Below are 22,078 nucleotides of genomic sequence, written 5' to 3'. Positions count from 1 at the left end.
GCTGGGAAGGGCGTTGATCCCGAAGGTGAGGGGAACGGAGTATACGGCTATAGCCATTTCGGATCACGCTCCACACTGGGTAGACTTGGAGATAGGGGAGGAAACAGGAGGGCGCCCACCCTGGAGAATGGACATGGGACTAATGGCAGATGAGGGGGTGTGTCTAAGGGTAAGGGGGTGCATTGAAAAGTACTTGGAACTCAATGATAATGGGGAGGTCCAGGTGGGAGTGGTCTGGGAGGCGTTGAAGGCGGTGGTTAGAGGGGAGCTGATATCAATAAGGGCACATAAAGGGAAGCAGGAGAGTAAGGAACGGGAGCGGTTGCTGCAAGAACTTTTGAGGGTGGACAGACAATATGCGGAAGCACCGGAGGAGGGACTGTACAGGGAAAGGCAAAGGCTACATATAGAATTTGACTTGCTGACTACGGGCACTGCAGAGGTACAATGGAGGAAGGCACAGGGTGTACAGTACGAATATGGGGAGAAGGCGAGCAGGTTGCTGGCACACCAATTGAGGAAAAGGGGAGCAGCGAGGGAAATAGGGGGAGTGAGGGATGAGGAAGGAGAGATGGAGCGGGGAGCGGAGAGAGTGAATGGAGTGTTCAAGACATTTTATAAAAAATTATATGAAGCTCAACCCCCGGATGGGAGGGAGAGAATGATGGGCTTCTTGGATCGGCTGGAATTTCCCAAGGTGGAAGAGCAGGAAAGGGTGGGACTGGGAGCACAGATCGAGGTAGAAGAAGTGGTGAAAGGAATTAGGAGCATGCAGGCGGGAAAGGCCCCGGGACCGGATGGATTCCCAGTCGAATTCTATAGAAAATATGTGGACTTGCTCGCCCCGGTATTGACGAGGACCTTTGAGGCAATGAGGCAAAGGAAAGGGGACAACTGCCCCCGACTATGTCTGAAGCAACGATATCGCTTCCCTTAAAGAAGGAAAAGGACCCGCTACAATGCAGGTCCTATAGACCTATTTCCCTCCTAAATGTAGATGCCAAGATCCTGGCCAAGGTAATGGCAATGAGAATAGAGGAATGTGTCCCGGGGGTGGTCCACGAGGACCAAACTGGGTTTGTGAAGGGGAGACAGCTGAACACGAATATACGGAGGCTGTTAGGGGTAATGATGATGGTCCCACCAGAGGGGGAAACGGAGATAGTAGTGGCGATGGATGCCGAGAAAGCATTTGATAGAGTGGAGTGGGATTATTTGTGGGAGGTGTTGAGGAGATTTGGTTTTGTAGAGGGTATGTTAGATGGGTGCAGCTGTTGTATAGGGCCCCGATGGCGAGCGTGGTCACGAATGGACGGGGATCTGCATATTTTCGGCTCCATAGAGGGACAAGGCAGGGATGCCCTCTGTCCCCGTTATTGTTTGCACTGGCGATTGAGCCCCTGGCGATAGCGTTGAGGGGTTCCAAGAAGTGCAGGGGAGTACTTGGAGGAGGAGAAGAGCACCGGGTGTCTTTGTATGCGGACGATTTGCTACTATACGTGGCAGACCCGGCGGAGGGATGCCAGAAATAATGCGGATACATGGGGAGTTTGGGGATTTTTCAGGGTATAAATTGAACATGGGGAAAAGTGAGTTGTTTGTGGTGCATCCAGGGGAGCAGAGTAGAGAAATAGAGGACCTACCGTTGAGGAAGGTAACAAGGGACTTTCGTTACCTGGGGATCCAGATAGCCAAGAATTGGGGCACATTGCATTGGTTAAATTTAACGCGGTTGGTGGAACAAATGGAGGAGGATTTCAAGAGATGGGATATGGTATCCCTGTCACTGGCAGGGAGGGTGCAGGTGGTTAAGATGGTGGTCCTCCCGAGATTCCTCTTTGTGTTTCAGTGGCTCCCGGTGGTGATCACGAAGGCTTTTTTTAAAAGGATTGAAAAGAGCATCATGGGTTTTGTGTGGGCCGGGAAGACCCCGAGAGTGAGGAAGGGATTCTTACAGCGTAGCAGGGATAGGGGGGGCTGGCACTACCGAGCCTAAGTGAGTATTATTGGGCCGCTAATATTTCAATGGTGAGTAAGTGGATGGGAGAGGAGGAGGGAGCGGCGTGGAAGAGATTAGAGAGGGCGGCCTGTAGGGGGACTAGCCTACAGGCTATGGTGACAGCCCCATTGCCGTTCTCACCGAGGAACTACACCACAAGCCCGGTGGTGGTGGCTACACTGAAGATTTGGGGACAGTGGAGACGGCATAGGGGAAAGACTGGAGCCTGGGGGGGGGGGGTCCCCGATAAGAAACAACCATAGGTTTGCCCCGGGGGGAATGGATGGGGGATATGGAATGTGGCAAAGAGCAGGAATAACGCAACTGAAAGATCTGTTTGAGGATGGGAAGTTCGCGAGTCTGGGAGCTGACCGAGAAATATGGGTTGCCCCAAGGGAATGCATTCAGCTATATGCAACTGAGGGCTTTTGCGAGGCAACAGGTGAGGGAATTCCCGCAGCTCCCGACACAAGAGGTGCAGGACAGAGTGATCTCAAAGACATGGGTGGGGGTTGGTAAGGTGTCAGATATATATAGGGAAATGAGGGACGAAGGGGAGACTATGGTAGATGAACTAAAAGGGAAATGGGAAGAAGAGCTGGGGGAGGAGATCGAGGAGGGGCTGTGGGCAGATGCCCTAAGCAGGGTAAACTCGTCGTCCTCGTGTGCCAGGCTAAGTCTGATTGAGTTTAAGGTATTACACAGGGCGCATATGACTGGAGCACGGCTCAGTAAATTTTTTGGGGTGGAGGATAGGTGTGCGAAGTGCTCGAGAAGCCCAGCGAATCATACCCATATGTTTTGGTCATGCCCGGCACTACAGGGGTTTTGGATGGGGGTGACAAAGGTGCTTTCAAAAGTAGTGGGGGTCCGGGTCGAACCAAGCTGGGGGTTGGCTATATTTGGGGTTGCACAAGAGCCGGGAGTGCAGGAGGCGAGAGAGGCCGATGTTTTGGCCTTTGCGTCCCTAGTAGCCCGGCGCAGGATATTGTTAATGTGGAAAGAAGCCAAGCCCCCGGGGGTGGAGACCTGGATAAATGACATGGCAGGGTTTATAAAGCTAGAGCGGATTAAGTTCGTTCTAAGGGGGTCGGCTCAAGGGTTCACCAGGCGGTGGCAACCGTTCGTCGAATACCTCGCAGAAAGATAGATGGAATGGAAAAAAGAAGGCAGCAGCAGCAGCCCAGGATCGGGGAGGGGGGGGGGGAGGGAGGGCGTGGGGGGGAGGAGGAACCAGAAGGACTCTCAGGTTGTTAATATATACTGTATAATATGTATAGGTCGTTGCGACAGATAATTTTGATTTCGGCGTGAGAACAGCTGGTGAGTCAGTTTCAGCGGGAGCATTGCGGAAGTGGTTGCTGGGAGGTAAGTCTGTTCTTTAAAAGCACTTGTCTTTGCAGGGGCAGGCCAGTCGATTTCGGCAGGAGTGGAGCTGGCTGGTTAGTCAATTTCAGCAGGAGCTGAGAATTTTTCTTTTTTTTAAATTAGTTTTTTAGACGGGAACAGGAAGTCGACCCGCGGACGTCTGGGAAGACCCTCACCAATAAATTCTGGTGGAGAGGAAACCCGAGACACTACACGTGTAGTGTCTCCCACCCGCCCTCCTCCTCTAACCTAATAATAAAACGCATTGGTCTGAGGTAAGTACCATATTTTATTATATTATTATTATTTTTTATAAAAATTTAATTTAGTTGTTAGCCAGATCTTGGTAGAAAGTTAGAGGAATGGCAGGGAAGGGAGTGCAATGTTCCTCCTGCAGGATGTTTGAGGTGAGGGATGCAGTTAGTGTCCCTGCTGATTTTACCTGCAGGAAGTGCTGCCATCTCCAGCTCCTCCAAGACCGAGTTAGGGAACTGGAGCTGGAGTTGGAAGAACTTCGGATCATTCGGGAGGCAGAAGGGGTCATAGATAGCAGCTTCAGGGAATTAGTTACACCAAAGATTGGAGATAGGTGGGTAACTGTAAGAGGGACTGGGAAAAAGCAGTCAGTGCAGGGATCCCCTGCGGTCGTTCCCCTGAGAAACAAGTATACCGCTTTGGATACTTGTGGGGGGGGGGACTTACCAGGGGTAAGCCATGTGGTACGGGCCTCTGGCACAGAGTCTGTCCCTGTTGCTCAGAAGGGAAGGGGGGAGAGGAGCAGAGCATTAGTAATTGGGGACTCTATAGTCAGGGGCACAGATAGGAGATTTTGTGGGAGCGTGAGAGACTCACGTTTGGTATGTTGCCTCCCAGGTGCAAGGGTACGTGATGTCTCGGATCGTGTTTTCCGGGTCCTTAGGGGGGAGGGGGAGCAGCCCCAAGTCGTGGTCCACATTGGCACTAACGACATAGGTAGGAAAGGGGACAAGGATGTCAGGCAGGCTTTCAGGGAGCTAGGATGGAAGCTCAGAACTAGAACAAACAGAGTTGTTATCTCTGGGTTGTTGCCCGTGCCACGTGATAGTGAGATGAGGAATAGGGAGAGAGAGCATTTAAACACGTGGCTACAGGGATGGTGCAGGCGGGAGGGATTCAGATTTCTGGATAACTGGGGCTCTTTCTGGGGAAGGTGGGACCTCTACAGACAGGATGGTCTACATCTGAACCTGAGGGGCACAAATATCCTGGGGGGGAGATTTGTTAGTGCTCTTTGGGGGGGTTTAAACTAATGCAGCAGGGGCATGGGAACCTGGATTGTAGTTTTAGGGTAAGGGAGAATGAGAGTATAGAGGTCAGGAGCACAGATTTGACGTCGCAGGAGGGGGCCAGTGTTCAGGTAGGTGGTTTAAAGTGTGTCTACTTCAATGCCAGGAGTATACGAAACAAGGTAGGGGAACTGGCAGCATGGGTTGGTACCTGGGACTTCGATGTTGTGGCCATTTCGGAGACATGGATAGAGCAGGGACAGGAATGGATGTTGCAGGTTCCGGAGTTTAGGTGTTTTAGTAAGCTCAGAGAAGGAGGCAAAAGATGGGGAGGTGTGGCGCTGCTAGTCAAGAGCAGCATTACGGTGGCGGAGAGGATGCTAGATGGGGACTCTTCTTCCGAGGTAGTATGGGCTGAAGTTAGAAACAGGAAAGGAGAGGTCACCCTGTTGGGAGTTTTTTATAGGCCTCCTAATAGTTCTAGCGATGTAGAGGAAAGGATGGCGAAGATGATTCGGGATATGAGCGAAAGTAACAGGGTAGTTATTATGGGAGACTTTAACTTTCCAAATATTGACTGGAAAAGATATAGTTCGAGTACAATAGATGGGTCGTTTTTTGTACAGTGTGTGCAGGAGGGTTTCCTGAAACAATATGTTGACAGGCCAACAAGAGGCGAGGCCACGTTGGATTTGGTTTTGGGTAATGAACCAGGCCAGGTGTTGGATTTGGAGGTAGGAGAGCACTTTGGGGACAGTGACCACAATTCGGTGACGTTTACGTTAATGATGGAAAGGGATAAGTATACACCGCAGGGCAAGAGTTATAGCTGGGGTAAGGGCAATTATGATGCCATTAGACGTGACTTGGGGGGGATAAGGTGGAGAAGCAGGCTGCAAGTGTTGGGCACATTGGATAAGTGGGGCTTGTTCAATGATCAGCTACTGCGTGTTCTTGATAAGTATGTACCGGTCAGACAGGGAGGAAGGCGTGGAGCGAGGGTACCGTGGTTTACCAAGGAAGTGGAATCTCTTGTTAAGAGGAAGAAGGAGGCCTATGTGAAGATGAAGTGAGACGTTTCGGTTGGGGCGATGGATAGTTACAAGGTAGCGAGGAAGGATCTAAAGCGAGAGCTAAGACGAGCAAGGAGGGGACATGAGAAGTATTTGGCAGGAAGGGTCAAGGAAAACCCAAAAGCTTTCTATAGGTATGTCAGGAATAAGCGAATGACTAGGGAAAGAGTAGGACCAGTCAAGGACAGGGATGGGAAGTTGTGTGTAGAGTCTGTAGAGATAGGCGAGATACTAAATGAATATTTTTCGTCAGTATTCACTCAGGAAAAAGATAATGTTGTGGAGGAGAATGCTGAGCCCCAGGCTAATAGAATAGATGGCATTGAGGTACGTAGGGAAGAGGTGTTGGCAATTCTGGACAGGCTGAAAATCGATGGGTCCCCGGGACCTGATGGGATTTATCCTAGGATTCTCTGGGAGGCCAGGGAAGAGATTGCTGGACCTTTGGCTTTGATTTTTATGTCATCATTGGCTACAGGAATAGTGCCAGAGGACTGGAGGACAGCAAATGTGGTCCCTTTGTTCAAAAAGGGGAGCAGAGACAACCCCGGCAACTAGACCGGTGAGCCTCACGTCTGTAGTGGGTAAAATCTTGGAGGGGATTATAAGAGACAAGATTTATAATCATCCACATAGGAATAATATGATTAGGGATAGTCAGCATGGCTTTGTGAAGGGTAGGTCATGCCTCACAAACCTTATTGAGTTCTTTGAGAAGGTGACTGAACAGGTAGACGAGGGTAGAGCAGTTGATGTGGTGTATATGGATTTCAGCAAAGCGTTTGATAAGGTTCCCCACGGTAGGCTATTGCAAAAAATACGGAGGCTGGGGATTGAGGGTGATTTAGAGATGTGGATCAGAAATTGGCTAGCTGAAAGAAGACAGAGGGTGGTGGTTGATGGGAAATGTTCAGAATGGAGTACAGTCACAAGTGGAGTACCACAAGGATCTGTTCTGGGGCCGTTGCTGTTTGTCATTTTTATCAATGACCTAGAGGAAGGCGCAGAAGGGTGGGTGAGTAAATTTGCAGACGATACTAAAGTTGGTGGTGTTGTCGATAGTGTGGAAGGATGTAGCAGGTTACAGAGGGATATAGATAAGCTGCAGAGCTGGGCTGAGAGGTGGCAAATGGAGTTTAATGTAGAGAAGTGTGAGGTGATTCACTTTGGAAGGAATAACAGGAATGCGGAATATTTGGCTAATGGTAAAGTTCTTGAAAGTGTGGATGAGCAGAGGGATCTAGGTGTCCATGTACATAGATCCCTGAAAGTTGCCACCCAGGTTGATAGGGTTGTGAAGAAGGCCTATGGAGTGTTGGCCTTTATTGGTAGAGGGATTGAGTTCCGGAGTCAGGAGGTCATGTTGCAGCTGTACAGAACTCTGGTACGGCCGCATTTGGAGTATTGCGTACAGTTCTTGTCACCGCATTATAGGAAGGACGTGGAGGCTTTGGAGCGGGTGCAGAGGAGACTTATCAGGATGTTGCCTGGTATGGAGGGAAAATCTTATGAGGAAAGGCTGATGGACTTGAGGTTGTTTTCGTTGGAGAGGAGAAGGTTAAGAGGAGACTTAATAGAGGCATACAAAATGATCAGGGGGTTGGATAGGGTGGACAGTGAGAGCCTTCTCCCGCGGCTGGATATGGCTGGCACGAGGGGACATAACTTTAAACTGAGGGGTAATAGATATAGGACAGAGGTCAGAGGTAGGTTCTTTAGCAAAGAGTAGTGAGGCCGTGGAATGCCCTACCTGCTACAGTAGTGAACTCGCCAACATTGAGGGCATTTAAAAGTTTATTGGATAAACATATGGATGATAATGGCATAGTGTAGGTTAGATGGTTTTTGTTTCGGTGCAACATCGTGGGCCGAAGGGCCTGTACTGCGCTGTATTGTTCTATGTTCTATGTTCTATAATTATATATTGGACTGTTAAATTATATTTTTGGAGAGTGTTACTTGTGACAAGGCAGTTGCCAATTAGGGTTAGTTTTCATTTTTGTTATTTATTATTTATTCAATTTTTGTTTATAAAATAGGTCATTGTTATTTGTGTTGTTATAATATTGTGTAAAGGATGCACAATGTACTGTGTTGGTTGACCAAAAATTTTCAATAAAATATTTATTTAAAAAAAAGAAGTGAGAAAGAGTGAGAGTATTGGTGACATGCAGTCATATTTATAGAACAAGATTTGTAGAGAGTGGCAGTGAGATTGAGTGAGAGTAATAGTAGGCTGCAGTGAGATATAGTGAGAGTAATAATAAATGGCAGGGAGATAGAGTGAGAGTAATGGTGAGGGGCAGCGAGGTAAAGTGGGAGGAATAATAAGTGCCAGTGAGATTCAGTGAGAGTAATAGTTGAATGTCAGTGAGATAGACTGAGAGTAACAGTGACAGGCAGTTTGATAGAGTAAGAGTAATAGTGATTGGCAATGAGTTAGAGTGAGAGTAATAGTGAGTGGTAGTGAGATACAGTAAGAGTAATAGTCAGTGGCAGTGAGATCTAGTGAGAGTATTCGTGAATTAGTGACTGAGTGAGAGTAAAATTGAGTGAGTGAATTAGAGTGAGAGTAACGGTGAGATATAGTGAGGGTAATAGTGAGTAGTGATGAGATTGACTGAGTGTAACAGTGATTGACAGAGGGTTAGAGTGAGAGTAACAGTGAGTGGCAGTGAAATAGCTTGAGAGTAGTACTGAATGGCAGTGACTGAGTGAGAGCAATAATGAGTGACAGTGAGATATAGTGAGAGTAACAGTGATAGGCAGTGAGGTAGAGTGAATGTAATAGTGGGTTGCAGTGAGAGTAATAATGAATGGTAGTGAGATAGAGAGAGAGTAACCATAAATGGCAGTGATATAGAGAAAGAGAGTAATAATGAGTGGAAGTGAGGTAGAGTGAGAGTAACTGGGAGTGGCGTTGAGATAAAACAAGTGTAATAGTGTGTGGCAGTGAGAATGAATGAGAGTAATATTGAATGGCAATTCGTTAGAGTGAGAGTAATATTGAATGGAAGTGAGTTCGAGTGAGGGAAATAGTGAGGGACAGTGAGTAAGATTGAGATTAATAGTGAGTGGCAGTGAGATAAAGTGAGAATAGTAGTGGATGGAACTAAGATAGAGTCAGGGTAACACTACTTGTCAGTGGGATAGAGCGAGAGTAATAGATATTGGCAGTGAAAGAAAGATACAGAGAGATAGTAATAGTGAGCGGCAATAAGATAGAGTCACAGTAATACTGCTAGTTAGTGAGTTAGAGTGAGAGTAATGGTGAGTTTTTGAAAAACTCGTTCATTTTGCCCATCTCTAATTGCCCTTGACGAGGCAGTTAAGAGTCAACCACATTGTTGCGGATCTGGAGTTGTTGCCAGACCAAATAAGGACGGCAGATTTCCTTCCCTAAAAGTACGTCAGTGAACCAGATAGGTATTTATAACAATCGATAATGGTTTCATGGCCATCGGTCATCACTAGATTTTTGAATGCTGGGGCGAAATTCTCCAGAAACGGCGTGATGTCCGCCGACTGGCGCCCAAAACAGCGCAAATCAGTCGGGTATCGCGCCGCCCCGAAGGTGCGGAATGCTCCGCATCTTTGGGGGCCGAGCCCCAACCTTAAGGGGCTAGGCCCGCGCCGGACAAATTTCCGCCCCGCCAGCTGGCGGAAAAGGCCTTTGGTGCCCCGCCACCTGGCGCGGAAATGACATCTCCGGGCGGCGCATGCGTGGGAGCGTCAGAGGCCGCTGACGGCATTCCCGCGCATGCGCAGTGGAGGGAGTCTCTTCCGCCTCCGCCATGGTGGAGACCGTGGTGAAGGCGGAAGGGAAAGAGTGCCCCCACGGCACAGGCCTGCCTGCGGATCGGTGGGCCCCGATCGCGGGCCAGGCCACCGTGGGGGCACCCCCCGGGGCCAAATCGCCCCGCGCCCCCCCCAGGACTCCAGAACCTGCCGGCGCCACCTTGTCCCGCCGGTAAGGTAGGTGGTTTCATCTATGCCGGCGGGACAGGCATTTTAGCGGTGGGACTTCGGCCCATCCGGGCCGGAGAATCGTGGGGGGGCGGGGGGGGGGGGGGGGGCGACAACCGGCGCGGCGCGATTCCCGCCCCCGCCAAATATCCGGTGGTGGAGAATTCGGCAACCGGCGGGGGCGGGATTCACGCCAGCCCCCGGTGATTCTCCGACCCGGCGGGGGGTCGGAGAATCTCACCCCAGATTTTTATCGAATTCAAATTTCACCATCTTCAGTGGCAGAATTTGAACCTGGGCCCCCAGAGCATTACTGTGGGCATCTGGTTTACTAGTCAGACACAATACCACTACACCACCACCACCCCACATGGTACTGAGATAAAATGAGAGTAACAGTTGGTGGCATTGAGATAAGATTGAGAATAAGATTTAGACAGAGGGAGTGAAATAGTGTGTGGCAGTGAGATAGAGTAAGAGTAACTGTGAGTGGCGTTGAGATAAAAGTGTAATAGTGTGTGGCATTGAGTACAAGTGAGAGTAATATTGAATGGCAGTGCGTTAGAGTGAGAGAATTGGTGAGGGACAGAAAGTAAGATTGAGAGTAATAGTGAGTAGTAGTGAGATAAAGTGAGAATAGTAGTGAATGGAAGTGTGATAGAGTCAGAGTAACATTGCCTGTCAGTGGGATAGAGCGAGAGTAACAGATTTTGGCAGTGAGTTAGAGTGTGAGTAATACTGAGTGGAAGAGAGATACAGAGTGAAAGTAATAGTGAGTGGCAGTAAGATAGGGTCAGAGTAATACTGCTTTTCGGTGAGTAAGAGTGGGAGCCATGGTGAGTTTTGTTTTAATTCGTTCATGGAGTGTGGGCGTTGTAGGCTGTGTTAGCATTTTTTGCCCATCCGTAATTGCCCTTGAGGGGGCAGTTAAGAGTAAAGTACATTGCTGTCGATCTGGAGTCACATGTAGGCCGACAAAGTAAAAATGACAGATTTCCTCCCTTAAAGGTACATCAGTGAACCAGGTCTGTTTTTATGACAATCGACATACACAATCTGGTTTACTAATCAGAGACGATGCCACTATGCCACCACCTCCCCATGTGGCAGTGAGATAGAATGAGAGTAACAGTTAGTGGCATTGAGATAACATTGAGAGTAATAGTGAGAGGCAGTGGGATAGAGCAAGTGTAATAGTGAGCAGCAATGAGATAGAGTTAGAGTTATAATTCGTGGCAGTGTGAAAAAGTCAGAGTAACAGTGAGTGGCATTGAGATTGATTGAGAGTAATAATAAATGGCAGTGAGTTACAGTGACAGTAATAGTGAGTGACAGTAAGAGTGAACAAGAATAATAGTGAGTGGCAGTAGGATAGAGTGAGAATAATAGTGAGTGACAGTGAGATGGATTAAGAGTAGCAGTGAGTGCCAGTGAGATAGCATGAGAGTGATAATGAGTGGCAGTGGGATAGTGAAATAGTAATAGTGTGTGGCAGTGAGTTACAATGATAGTAATAATGAGTGGCATTGTGATCGACAGGGTAATATTGAATTATAATCGGATCGAGTGAGACTAACTGCGAACGCCAGTGATTTACAGGAACAGTGAGAGACAGTCCGATACAGTGAGAGTAACAGTAATCAGCATGGTTAGAGCAGGAAAAAAGTACAGCAGAAGCAACAATCCAGGAAAAAGAGACAGTGGACGTAACAGTGACTAACATTAATTATTCAAGTGAATTGGCAACTCGTTACAATGATAGTGCCAGAGTAACCGAGAGTATTAGCGATTCACACAGACATACTCAGAAAGTTATAGCAATTGGTAATGAATTACACAGTGTGCAATGGGGACTAATTTTGAGGGACACAGACAGTAACAGATTATTATTGACGTACACAGAGTGTAACAGGAGTTAATATTGAGGCACAAAGAGTAATAGGGATTAGTATTGAGCTACACAGTGAGTAACAGGGGTTAGTATTAAGGTAAACAGAAAGTAACAGGGGTTAGTATTGGGGTACATAGTGCAAACAGAGATTTGTATTGAGGTACACCGAGGGTAACAGAGATTATTATTGAGGTACACAGAGAGTAACAGGGATTATTATTGAGGTACACAGAGAGTAACAGGGATTATTATTGAGGTACACAGAGAGTAACAGGGATTATTACTGAGGTACACAGAGAGTAACAGGGATTATTATTGAGGTACACAGAGAGTAACAGGGATTATTATTGAGGTACACAGAGGGTAACAGGGATTATTATTAAGGTACACAGAGTGTAACAGGGATTATTATTGAGGTACACAGAGAGTAACAGGGATTATTATTGAGGTACACAGAGAGTAACAGGAATTATTAATGGATTAAGGGGAGAGTAACAAGGATCACATCGGCGATGACAGATATATGAGCAGGCAATGTCAGAGTGTGTGCATTTTCCATCTAATCCAGCCCTCATTGAGTTTTTTATTTGCCTCAGATAAAACTGGAACTTGTCCTCCGAAATCATCTGGAGTTGGACTGTGTGCTGAATTCTGTGCAGATGATTTTGACTGCCCTGGGAGTAAGAAATGCTGCAGTAACGGATGTGGCCATTCTTGTCTCAACCCCCGGAAAGGTAGAACACAAGTTCCAGACACAGAGAATATCACTGCATTGACATTGACAGTAACACAGATTGGTCTTGAGATAGAGTGATAGTAACAGTGAGTGGCAGTATTGAACTACACAGCGAGTAACAAGGATTAGTATTAAGGTAAACAGAAAGTAACAAGGATTAGTATTGGGGTACATAGTGCGTTACAGTGATTTGTATTGAGGTACATAGAGAGTAACAGGCATTAATACTGAGGCACACAGAGAGTAACAGAGATTATTTTTGAGGTACACACTGAGTAACATGATTGATATTGAGGGAAACAGACAGCAGCTGAGATTATTATTAATGGGCATAGAGTGTAAAAGGGATTAGTAGTGAGGTACAGAGAGAGTATTGAGGGACAATAAGTACCAGGAATCAGTATTTAGGGACACAGAGAGAAACAGGGATTAGTATTGAGGTACTCAGAGAGTAACAGGGATTAGTATTGAGGTACACAGATATAACAGTGATTAATATTGAGGTACATCGAGAGGAAAAGTGAATTGTATTGAGGTACGCAGAGAGCAATAGTTATTAGCATTGAGATGCGCAGAGGGTAACAAAGATCTTTGTTGAGGTTCACCGTTAGAACAGGGAATAGTATTGAGGTACACAGAGAATAACAGAGATTAGTATTGAGGTACACGGAGAGTAACAGTGATTAGTCTTGAGGGACACAGAGTAACTGGGATTATTAAGATGGAACACAGAGCAACAGTGATTAGTATTGAGTTACATGGCGAGTAACAGGGAATAATATTGAGGTACACGAGTAACAGGGATTATTATTTAGGTACACAGAGAGTAACAATGATTTGTATTGTGGTACACAGAAAGTAAATGGGATTAGTATTCAGGTACACAGAGGGTAAGAGGGATTAGTATTGAGGTACACAGTGCGTAATAGTGATTTGTACTGAGGTACACAGAGGGTAACAGTGATTAATACTGAGGGACACAGAGAGTGACATATATTATTATTGAAGCACACAGAGAGTAACAGTGATTGGTATTGAGGGAAACAGACAGTAACTGATGTTATCACTGGTAGGCACAGGGTGAAAAACGGATTAGTATTGAGGTACACAGCAAAGTAACAGGGATCAGTATTGAGGGACACAGAGTAACAGATTAGTATTGAGCCACACAGTGAATAACAGGGATTAGTATTAAGGTACACAATGAGTAACAGGGATTAGTATGGAGGTACACATTGAGTAACACAGATTAGTATTAAGGCACACAGTGAGTAACAGGGATTAGTATTGAAGTACACAGAGAGCAACAGGGATTGGTATTGCGGTGCACAGAGATTAACAGTGATTAGCATTGAGGTGTTGAGATGCACAGAGAGCAACATGGATTAGTATTGAGATATACAGAGAGTAATAGGGATTTGTATTGAGCTACACAGTGAGTAACATGGATTAGTATTGTGATACACAGAGAGTGATAGGGATTTGTATTGAGCTACACAGTGAGTAACAGGGGTTAGTATTGTGATATACAGAGAGTAATAGGGATTTGTATTGAGCTACACAGTGAGTAACATGGATTAGCATTGTGATACACAGAGTAATGGCAATTAGAATTGAGCTAGTCAGGGTATAACAGAGATTTTTGTTTAGGTACACAGAGTAACAGGAATTAGTATTGAAGTATAAAGAGAGTAATAGGGATTAGTATTCAGCTACGTAGTGAGTAACAGCGGTTAGTAATGAGATAAGCAGATAGTAACAGCAATTAGAATTGACGTACACAGGGTGTAACAGAGATTTTTGTTGAGGTACACAGTGGGACAGGCATTATATTGAGGTATACAGAGATTAACAGGATTAGTATTGAGCCCCTCAGAGAGTAACAGGGATTAGTATTGGGGTATCAAGCGAGTAATGAGGATTTGTATTGAGGAAGACAGAATAATAGAGATTAATGTTGATGTACACAGAGTGTAACAAGGATTAATCTTGAGGGACACAAGAGAGTAACAGAGATTAGTATTGACGTAAACAAGTAATAGGGGTTATTATTTAGATACACAGAGAGTAACAGTGATTTGTATTGTGATACTCAGAGAGTAACACATTAGTATTAAGGTACACAGTGAGTAACAGGGATTAGTATTGTGATACGCAGAGAGTAATGGCAATTAGAATTGAGCTAGTCAGGGTGTAACAGAGATTTTTGTTCAGGTACACAGAGTAACAGGAATTAGTATTGAAGTATAAAGAGAGTAACAGGGATTAGTATTGAGCTACACAGTGAGTAACAGGCATTAGTATTGAGTTTTATAGAGAGTAACAAGGATTTGTATTTCGGAACACAGAATAACAGATTAATGTTGATGTACACAGAGAGTAACAGGGATCAGTGTGAGGGGCACAAAGACTAACAGGGCTTTGTACTGAGGAACACCGAGAGTAATAGAGATTAGTACTGAGGTACACATAGAGTACCAGGGTTTAGTCTTGGTGGACAGAGAGAGTAACAGTGATTTGTATTGAGGTACATTGAGTGTAACAGGGATTATTGTGTGCGCAGAGAGTAACAGGGATTAGTATTGATGTATATAAAGATTAACTATGATTAGTATTGCGGTACATGGAGAGTAACAGGGATTAGTATTGAAATACGCAGGGAGTAACAGTGATTAGAATTGATGTGCGCAGAGTGTAACAGAGATTTTTGTTGAGGGAAACAGAGAGTAACAGGGATTAGTCTTGAGGGTCACAGTGGGTAACAGGGATTAGTATTGAGGAACACCAACAGTAACAATGATTAGCATTGAGGGAAACAGAGTAACAGGGATTATTATTGAGATACACAGAGAGTAACAGTGATTAGTATTGAGGTACACAGTGAGTAACATGGATCAGTATTGAGGTATACAGAGAGTTACAGGGATTAGTATTGAGGCACACAGAGAGTAACAATGTTGTGGTGGTTGGAGGTCAATCATCTCAGTACCGGGACATCACTGCCAGAGTTCCTCAGGGTAGCATCCTCGCCCCAACCATCTTCTGCTTCTTCATCAATCACCTTCCTTTCACCTTAAGGCCACAAGTGGGGATGTTCGCTGATGATTGCACAATGTTCAGCACCATTCGGGACTCCTCAGATAATGAAGCAGTCCATGTCCAAATGCTGCAGGTCCTGGAAAATATCCATCAGACCATAAGACATAGGAGCAGAATTAGGCCACTCGGCCCATCGAGTCTATTCCGCCATTCAATCATGGCTGATATTTTTCTCATCCCCATTCTCCTGCCTTGTCCCCATAGCATCTCTTAGACATTCCACAAATTCCTTTTCTTGGGATCTACTACCACCCTCATTTTCCCAGTCCACCTGCATATTGAAGTCCCCCATTATCATTGAAATATTGTCATTTTTACATCCCTTTTCTATCTCCTGATTTATTTTCTGCCCCACATCCTGCCTACTGCTAGGGGACCTGTACATAACTCCCATCAGGGTCTTTTTATCTTTGTGATTCCTCAATTCTACCCAGAGATTCTATGCCTCCTGATCCTATATTGGTCCTTGCTATCGATTTAACTTCATTCCTCACTAACAATGCAACATCTGCCTGTCCTTTCAATAGGACATATATCCTTGTATATTTAGATCCCAGCCCTGATCCCCTTGCAGCCACATCTCTGTGATGCCCACAACATCGTACCGGCCAATTTCAATGTGCTCAACAAGCTCATTTACCTTGTTCCGTATACTGCGCGTATTTAGGTACAACATCCTCAGTCCTACATTGACCACCTCCCTTCTCACACTTGTCAACTTTTGTGCTCTGCCTGAGGGTAATGTTCTCTTATTTTTGTTCTCTATTTCGCCTTCAGTTATGACACCTTCTAAGCTAACGCTCTAGTTCCCATCCCCCCTGCCATACTAGTTTAAATCCTCCCATGACCCTACCCAGCCTTGGCCTAACAAGTGGCAAGCAACATTCACGCCTCACAAGTGCCAGGCATTGTACATCTCTAGTAAGAGAGAATCCAACCATCACCCCTTGACATTCAATGGCATTACCATCACAGAATTCCCCACTATCAACATCCTTGGGTTATCACTAACCACAAACCTTTTTAAAAATAAATTTAATGTACCCAATTCATTTTTTCCAACTAAGGATCAATTTAGCATGGCCAATCCATCTACATGTTCTATGTTCTATGTACCCTGCACATCTTTAGGGTTATTGGGGCGAAATCCATGCAAACACAGGGAGAATGTGCAAACTCCACACGGACAGTGACCCAGAGCCGGGATCGAACCTGGGACCTCGGCACCATGAGGAAGCAGTGCTAACCCACTGCACCACCCTGCTGCCTTCACTTCACCAGTTACAAACTTAGAACCTTAGTTAGGCCACACTTGGAGTATAGTGTTCAATTCTGGTCGCCACACTACCAGAAGGATGTGGAGGCTTTAGAGAGGGTGCAGAAGAGATTTACCAGAATGTTGCCTGGTATGGAGGGCATAAGCTATGATGAGCGATTGAATAAACTCGGTTTGTTCTCACTGGAACGAAGGAGGTTGAGGGGCGACCTGATAGAGGTATACAAAATGATGAGGGGCATAGACAGAGTGGATAGTCAGAGGCTTTTCCCCAGGGTAGAGGGGTCAATTACTAGGGGGCATAGGTTTAAGGTGAGAGGGGCAAAGTTTAGAGTAGATGTACGAGGCAAGTTTTTTACGCAGAGGGTAGTGGGTGCCTGGAACTCACTACCGGAGGAGGTAGTGGAAGCAGGGACGATAGGGACATTTAAGGGGCATCTTGACAAATATATGAATAGGATGGGAATAGAGGGATACGGACCCAGGAAGTGTAGAGGATTGTAGTTTAGTCGGGCAGCATGGTCGGCACGGGCTTGGAGGGCCGAAGGGCCTGTTCCTGTGCTGTACATTTCTTTGTTCTTTGTTCTTTGGTCTAGCCATATAAATACCGTGGCTGCAAGAGCAGGTCAGAGGCTAGGAATCCTGCAGCAAGTAACTCACCTCCTCACTCCCCAAACTCTGTCCACAATCTACAAGGCACAATTCAAGAATGTGATGGAATAGTCTTCCTCTGCCTGGATGAGTGCAGCTCCAAGAACACTCAAGAAACTTGACACCATCCAGGACAAAGCAGCCTGCTTGATTAGCTCACTTTCCACAAGCATCCATGACATTCACCACCTAGCACAGTAACAGCAGTGTGTACCATCTACAAGATGCACTGCAGAAACTCATCAAGTGTTCTTAGGCAGCACCTTCCAAACCCACAACCCTATTATCTGGAAGGACAAGTGCAGCAGGTACGTGGAAAGATCGCCCCCTAGTGGTTCCCCTCCAAGCAACTCACGATCCTGATGTCACAGTCGCTGGGCCAAATACTGTAACTCCCTCCCCCATAGCACATTGAGTGTACCTACACCACATGGACTGCAGCGGTTCAAGAAGGCAGCTCAACACCACCTTCTCATGGGAAACCACTGATGGGTAATAAATGCTGGCCTAGCCAGTGATGCCCACATGCCGGAAAAATTAATTAAAAATAACAGGGATTAGTATCGGGATATTTTGAGTAACAGGTATTACGAAGTTACGGGGAGAGTCACAAAGGTCAGCCCGGGGATGACAGATATCAAAGCAAGTAATAGCAGGATGTGTTTTTTTTGCCTCAGGTGAGACTGGAATATGTCCTCCGAAACCGTCTGGAGTTGGTGGGTGTACAGAATTATGTTCAGATGATTTTGCCTGTCCTGGGAGTAGGAAATGCTGCAGTAATGTGGCCATTCTTGTATCAACCCCCAGAAAGGTACAAGACAAGACCCAGGCACACAGAGAGTATTACTACATTGATGTGATTGACACTGAGAGTAACAAAGATCATCCGTGAGATAGAGTGAGAGTTACAGTGAGTGGCAGTGAGATAGAGATGGAGTAAGTTAGAGAAAGAGTGAGAGTAAGAATGAGGGCAGAGTTATAGTGAGTGTAATAGTGAGAGGCAGTGTGAATTAGAGAGTGCAATCGTGAGTGGCAGTTGAAAGTAATAGTGAGAGGCAGTGTGAATGACTGAGTGTCAATGAACTAGAGTGAGTGTATTAGTGAGTGGCAATGAGATAGTGTGGGAGTAATAGTGAGAGGCAGTGTGATAAAGTGAGAGTAATAATGAGTGGACGATGGATAGAGTAAGAGTGATAGTCTGTGTCAGTGAGTTAGAGTGTGAGTAATAATGAGTAGCAGTGAGATGGTGTGAGTTTAATAGTGAGTGGCACTGAGATAGAGTGAGAGTAACAGTGAGATAAAGAGACATTGGAAACAACAGTCACTGACATGAATTTCTCAAGTGAATTGGCAACTTGTTACAACGATACTGCCAGAGTACCAAAAGATTAGTATTGAGGGGCTCTGAAAGTAACAAGGATTACTATTGAGGTATCCAGAGAGTAGCAGTGTTTATTAATGAGTTACGGGGAGAGTAACAAGGATGACCTCGGGGGTGACAAATATCTGAGCATGTGAATTTTTCATAATCTGATCCAGCCCTCATTGAGATTTGTTTTTGTTGCTTCAGATAAAACAGGAACTGGTCCTCCAAAACCTTCTGGAGTTGGAGTGTGTGCAGAATTATGTTCAGATGATTTTGACTGCCCTGGGAGTAAGAAATATTGCAGTAATGGTTGTGGCCATTCTTGTTTCAACCCTCAGAAAGTTATAACACAAGACCCTGACACACAGAGAATATCACTGTATTGATGTAAAACACTGAGAGTAACACAGATTGGCCTGGAGACAGAGTGATGTTACGAAGTTACTATTTTAGTTACTATTTCTGTTGTTTCTTATTTTGTTGTTGGCAGTTGCCGTTAGTTAGCATATTATTTATTTTAATAAACGATCAATGTATATATTATTACAAAGTTGTAAAATGGGAAATTTTTGTTTGATCGAAAAACTTTAATAAAATATATTTATAAAAAAAAGAAATAGCTCCAGGAAAATTCAATTACTTGTTACTGTTTTTAGTTATCTTTCCACGTGGTCATTTTGTTAATAAACTATCTTACTAGTCAAAGAACTAGATGTTCTGTGTGCATATTTACCACGGCCACAACACAGAACGTAAAGGTTCTCAGTGGAACGATGGAGGATGAGAGGCGACCTGGTAGAATTTTACAAAATTATGAGGGGCATGAACAGAATGGATAGTCGGAAGCTTTTTCCCAGGGTGGAAGAGTCAATTACTTGGGGACATAGGTTTAAGGTGCGAGAGGCAAGGTTTAGAGGAGATGAACGGGAACGTTTGTTTACACGGAGGGTAGTGGGTACCTGGAACCTGCTGCCAGAGGAAGTGGTGGAAGCAGGTACGATAGTGACGTTCAAGGGGCGTCTTGACAAATACATGAATAGAAATAGAGGAATATGCACTCCGGAAGTGTAGGAACTTATAGGTTAGATGGGCAGCATGGTCGGCGCAGGCTTAATGTTCCTGTGCTGTACGTTTCTTTGTTCTTTTCAATGTCAGAATGTGTGAATTTTCTCTCATTTAATCCAGCCCTCATTGACATTTGTTTTGTTTTTGCTTCAGATAAAACAGGAACTTGTCCTCCGAAATCATCTGGAGTTGGTGTGTGTGCAGAATTATGTAAAAATGATTTTAACTGTCCCGGGAGTAAAAAATGCTGCAGTAATGGATGTGGACATTCTTGTCTGATCCCCCGGAAAGGTAGAGCACAACACCCAGACACACTGAGAATACCACTGCATTGATGCGATTGACACTGAGAGTAACACAGATTGTCTCTCAGGTAGAGTGAGAGTAACAGTGAGTAGCAGTGAGACAGTGAAACAGAGTGAGTGTAATAGTGAGTGGTAGTGAGGTAGAGTGGGAGTAATACCGATTGGCATGAAATAGAGCGTGAATAATGGTGAATGGAAGTGAGATAGAGTGAGAATAAAAGTGGGTGGCATGTTCCTGTGCTGTAATTTTCTTTGTTCTAATACTGATTGTCATGAGATAGAGTAATATTGTGAGAGTAATAATGAGTGGCCGTCAGATAGAGCGAGAGAAGTAAGAGTGGCAGTGAGAGAGAGAGTAATAATGTGCGTCAGTGAGATAAAGTAAGAGAAACAGGGAGTGGCAATGAGTTAGAGTTTGAATAATAGTGAGTGGCAGTGAGATATAAAGAAAAAATCATATTGACTACCAGTGGGATACAGTGAGCGACAGTGAGGTAGAGTGAGAATAACTGAGCGCTAGTGATTTACAGTGGGAGACAGTCAGATACAGTGAGAGTAACCAGAAAGTTAGATAAAGGAAGTCCAGGAAATGAGACAGTGAAAGCAACAGTGACTGACATGAATTACTGAAGTGAATTGGCAAATCTATACAATGATAATATTAAAAGAAATAAAAATCACTTATTGTCACAAGAGGGCTTCAAATGAAGTTGCTGTGAAAAGCCCCTAGTCGCCACATTCCGGTGCCTGTTCGGGGAGGCTGGTACGGGAATTGAACCGTGCTGCTAGCCTGCCTTGGCCTACTTTAAAAGCCAGCTATTTAGCCCTGTGCTAAACCAGCCCCTGTGCTAATACCTGAATAACCAAGAGTATTAATAATCTACAGAGATGTACTCCGAGAGTTACTGTGATAGGTAATGAATCAAAGGAGTGTAAGGTGGATTGAGGGACACAGACAGTTACTGAGATAATTATTGATGTACAGAGAGTGTAACAGAGATTAGCATCATCAGGCACAGAGAATAACAGAAAATATTATTGAGGTACACAGAAAGTGCTTGGTATTGAGGGAAACAGACAGTAACTAATATTATTGGTGGACACAGAATGTACAAGGGTACTAGTGTTGAGGTACATAGAGAGTAACAGATTCTTATTGGGGTACACAAAGTAACGGATTGGTATTGAGCTAAACAGAGAGTAACAGGAATTAGCATTGAGGTACACAGAGTAACAGTGATTAGTATTCAAGTACAAAGAGAGTAACAGTGATTGATATTGAAGGCAACAGACAGTAACTGAGATTATTATTGGTGGACACATAACGCAAATGGGATTAGTACTGAGGTGGATTGTCAGAGGATACAGCAGGATATAAACTGGTTAGAATCTTGGGCGGAAAAAAGGCAGGTGGAGTTTATTCCGGCCAAGTATGAGGTAATGCACTTTGAAAGGTCCAATGCATGTAGGAATGACACAATAAATGGTAGAACTCTTGTGTGTACTGGCAGGTAGAGAGATCTGCATGTCCACCGATCACTGAAAGTGACAATGCATGTGGATAAGGTGGACAAGAAGGCCTACAGCATGCTGACCTTCATCGGTCGGGGCATTGAATATAAAAATTGGCAACTCATGTTGCAGCTGTACTGAAGCTTAGTTAGGCCTCATTTGGAATATTGTGTACAATTCTGGTCGCCACATTACCAGAAGGAGGTGGATGCTTTGGAGAGGGTACAGAAGGTTTACTCGGATGTTGCCTGGTATGGAGGGCATTAGCTATGAAGAGAGGTTAGATAAACTCGGTCTGTTCTCACTAGAATGATGGAGATTGAGAGGCGACTTGATTACGAGTGGCATGGGCAGAGTGGATAGTCAGATGCGTATTCCTAGGATAGGAGAGTCAAGTACAAGGGGACATTGGTTTAAAGTGCGTGGGGAAAAGTTTCGAACAGATGTGCGAGGCAGGTTTTTTACATGGTGAATATATAGAACACGTTGCCTGGGGAGGTGGTGGA

General features: G+C 45.2%; 1 protein-coding gene across 1 annotated transcript in view; it reads left to right on the top strand.

The window, feature by feature from the left end:
• Positions 1-22,078, top strand: part of LOC140428893 (uncharacterized) — a 177,888-nt gene that overhangs the window by 93,849 nt on the left and 61,961 nt on the right. Inside the window, exons 4-5 of the mRNA XM_072515540.1 lie at positions 12,159-12,296; positions 19,909-20,046. Coding sequence (XP_072371641.1) covers positions 12,159-12,296; positions 19,909-20,046 — 276 coding nt within the window. The remainder of the gene's footprint in view (positions 1-12,158; positions 12,297-19,908; positions 20,047-22,078) is intronic.

This window comes from Scyliorhinus torazame, chromosome 8 (genome assembly GCF_047496885.1).
Source record: "Scyliorhinus torazame isolate Kashiwa2021f chromosome 8, sScyTor2.1, whole genome shotgun sequence".
Lineage (NCBI taxonomy): Eukaryota > Metazoa > Chordata > Chondrichthyes > Carcharhiniformes > Scyliorhinidae > Scyliorhinus > Scyliorhinus torazame.
This window is presented reverse-complemented; position numbering and strand designations above follow the sequence as displayed.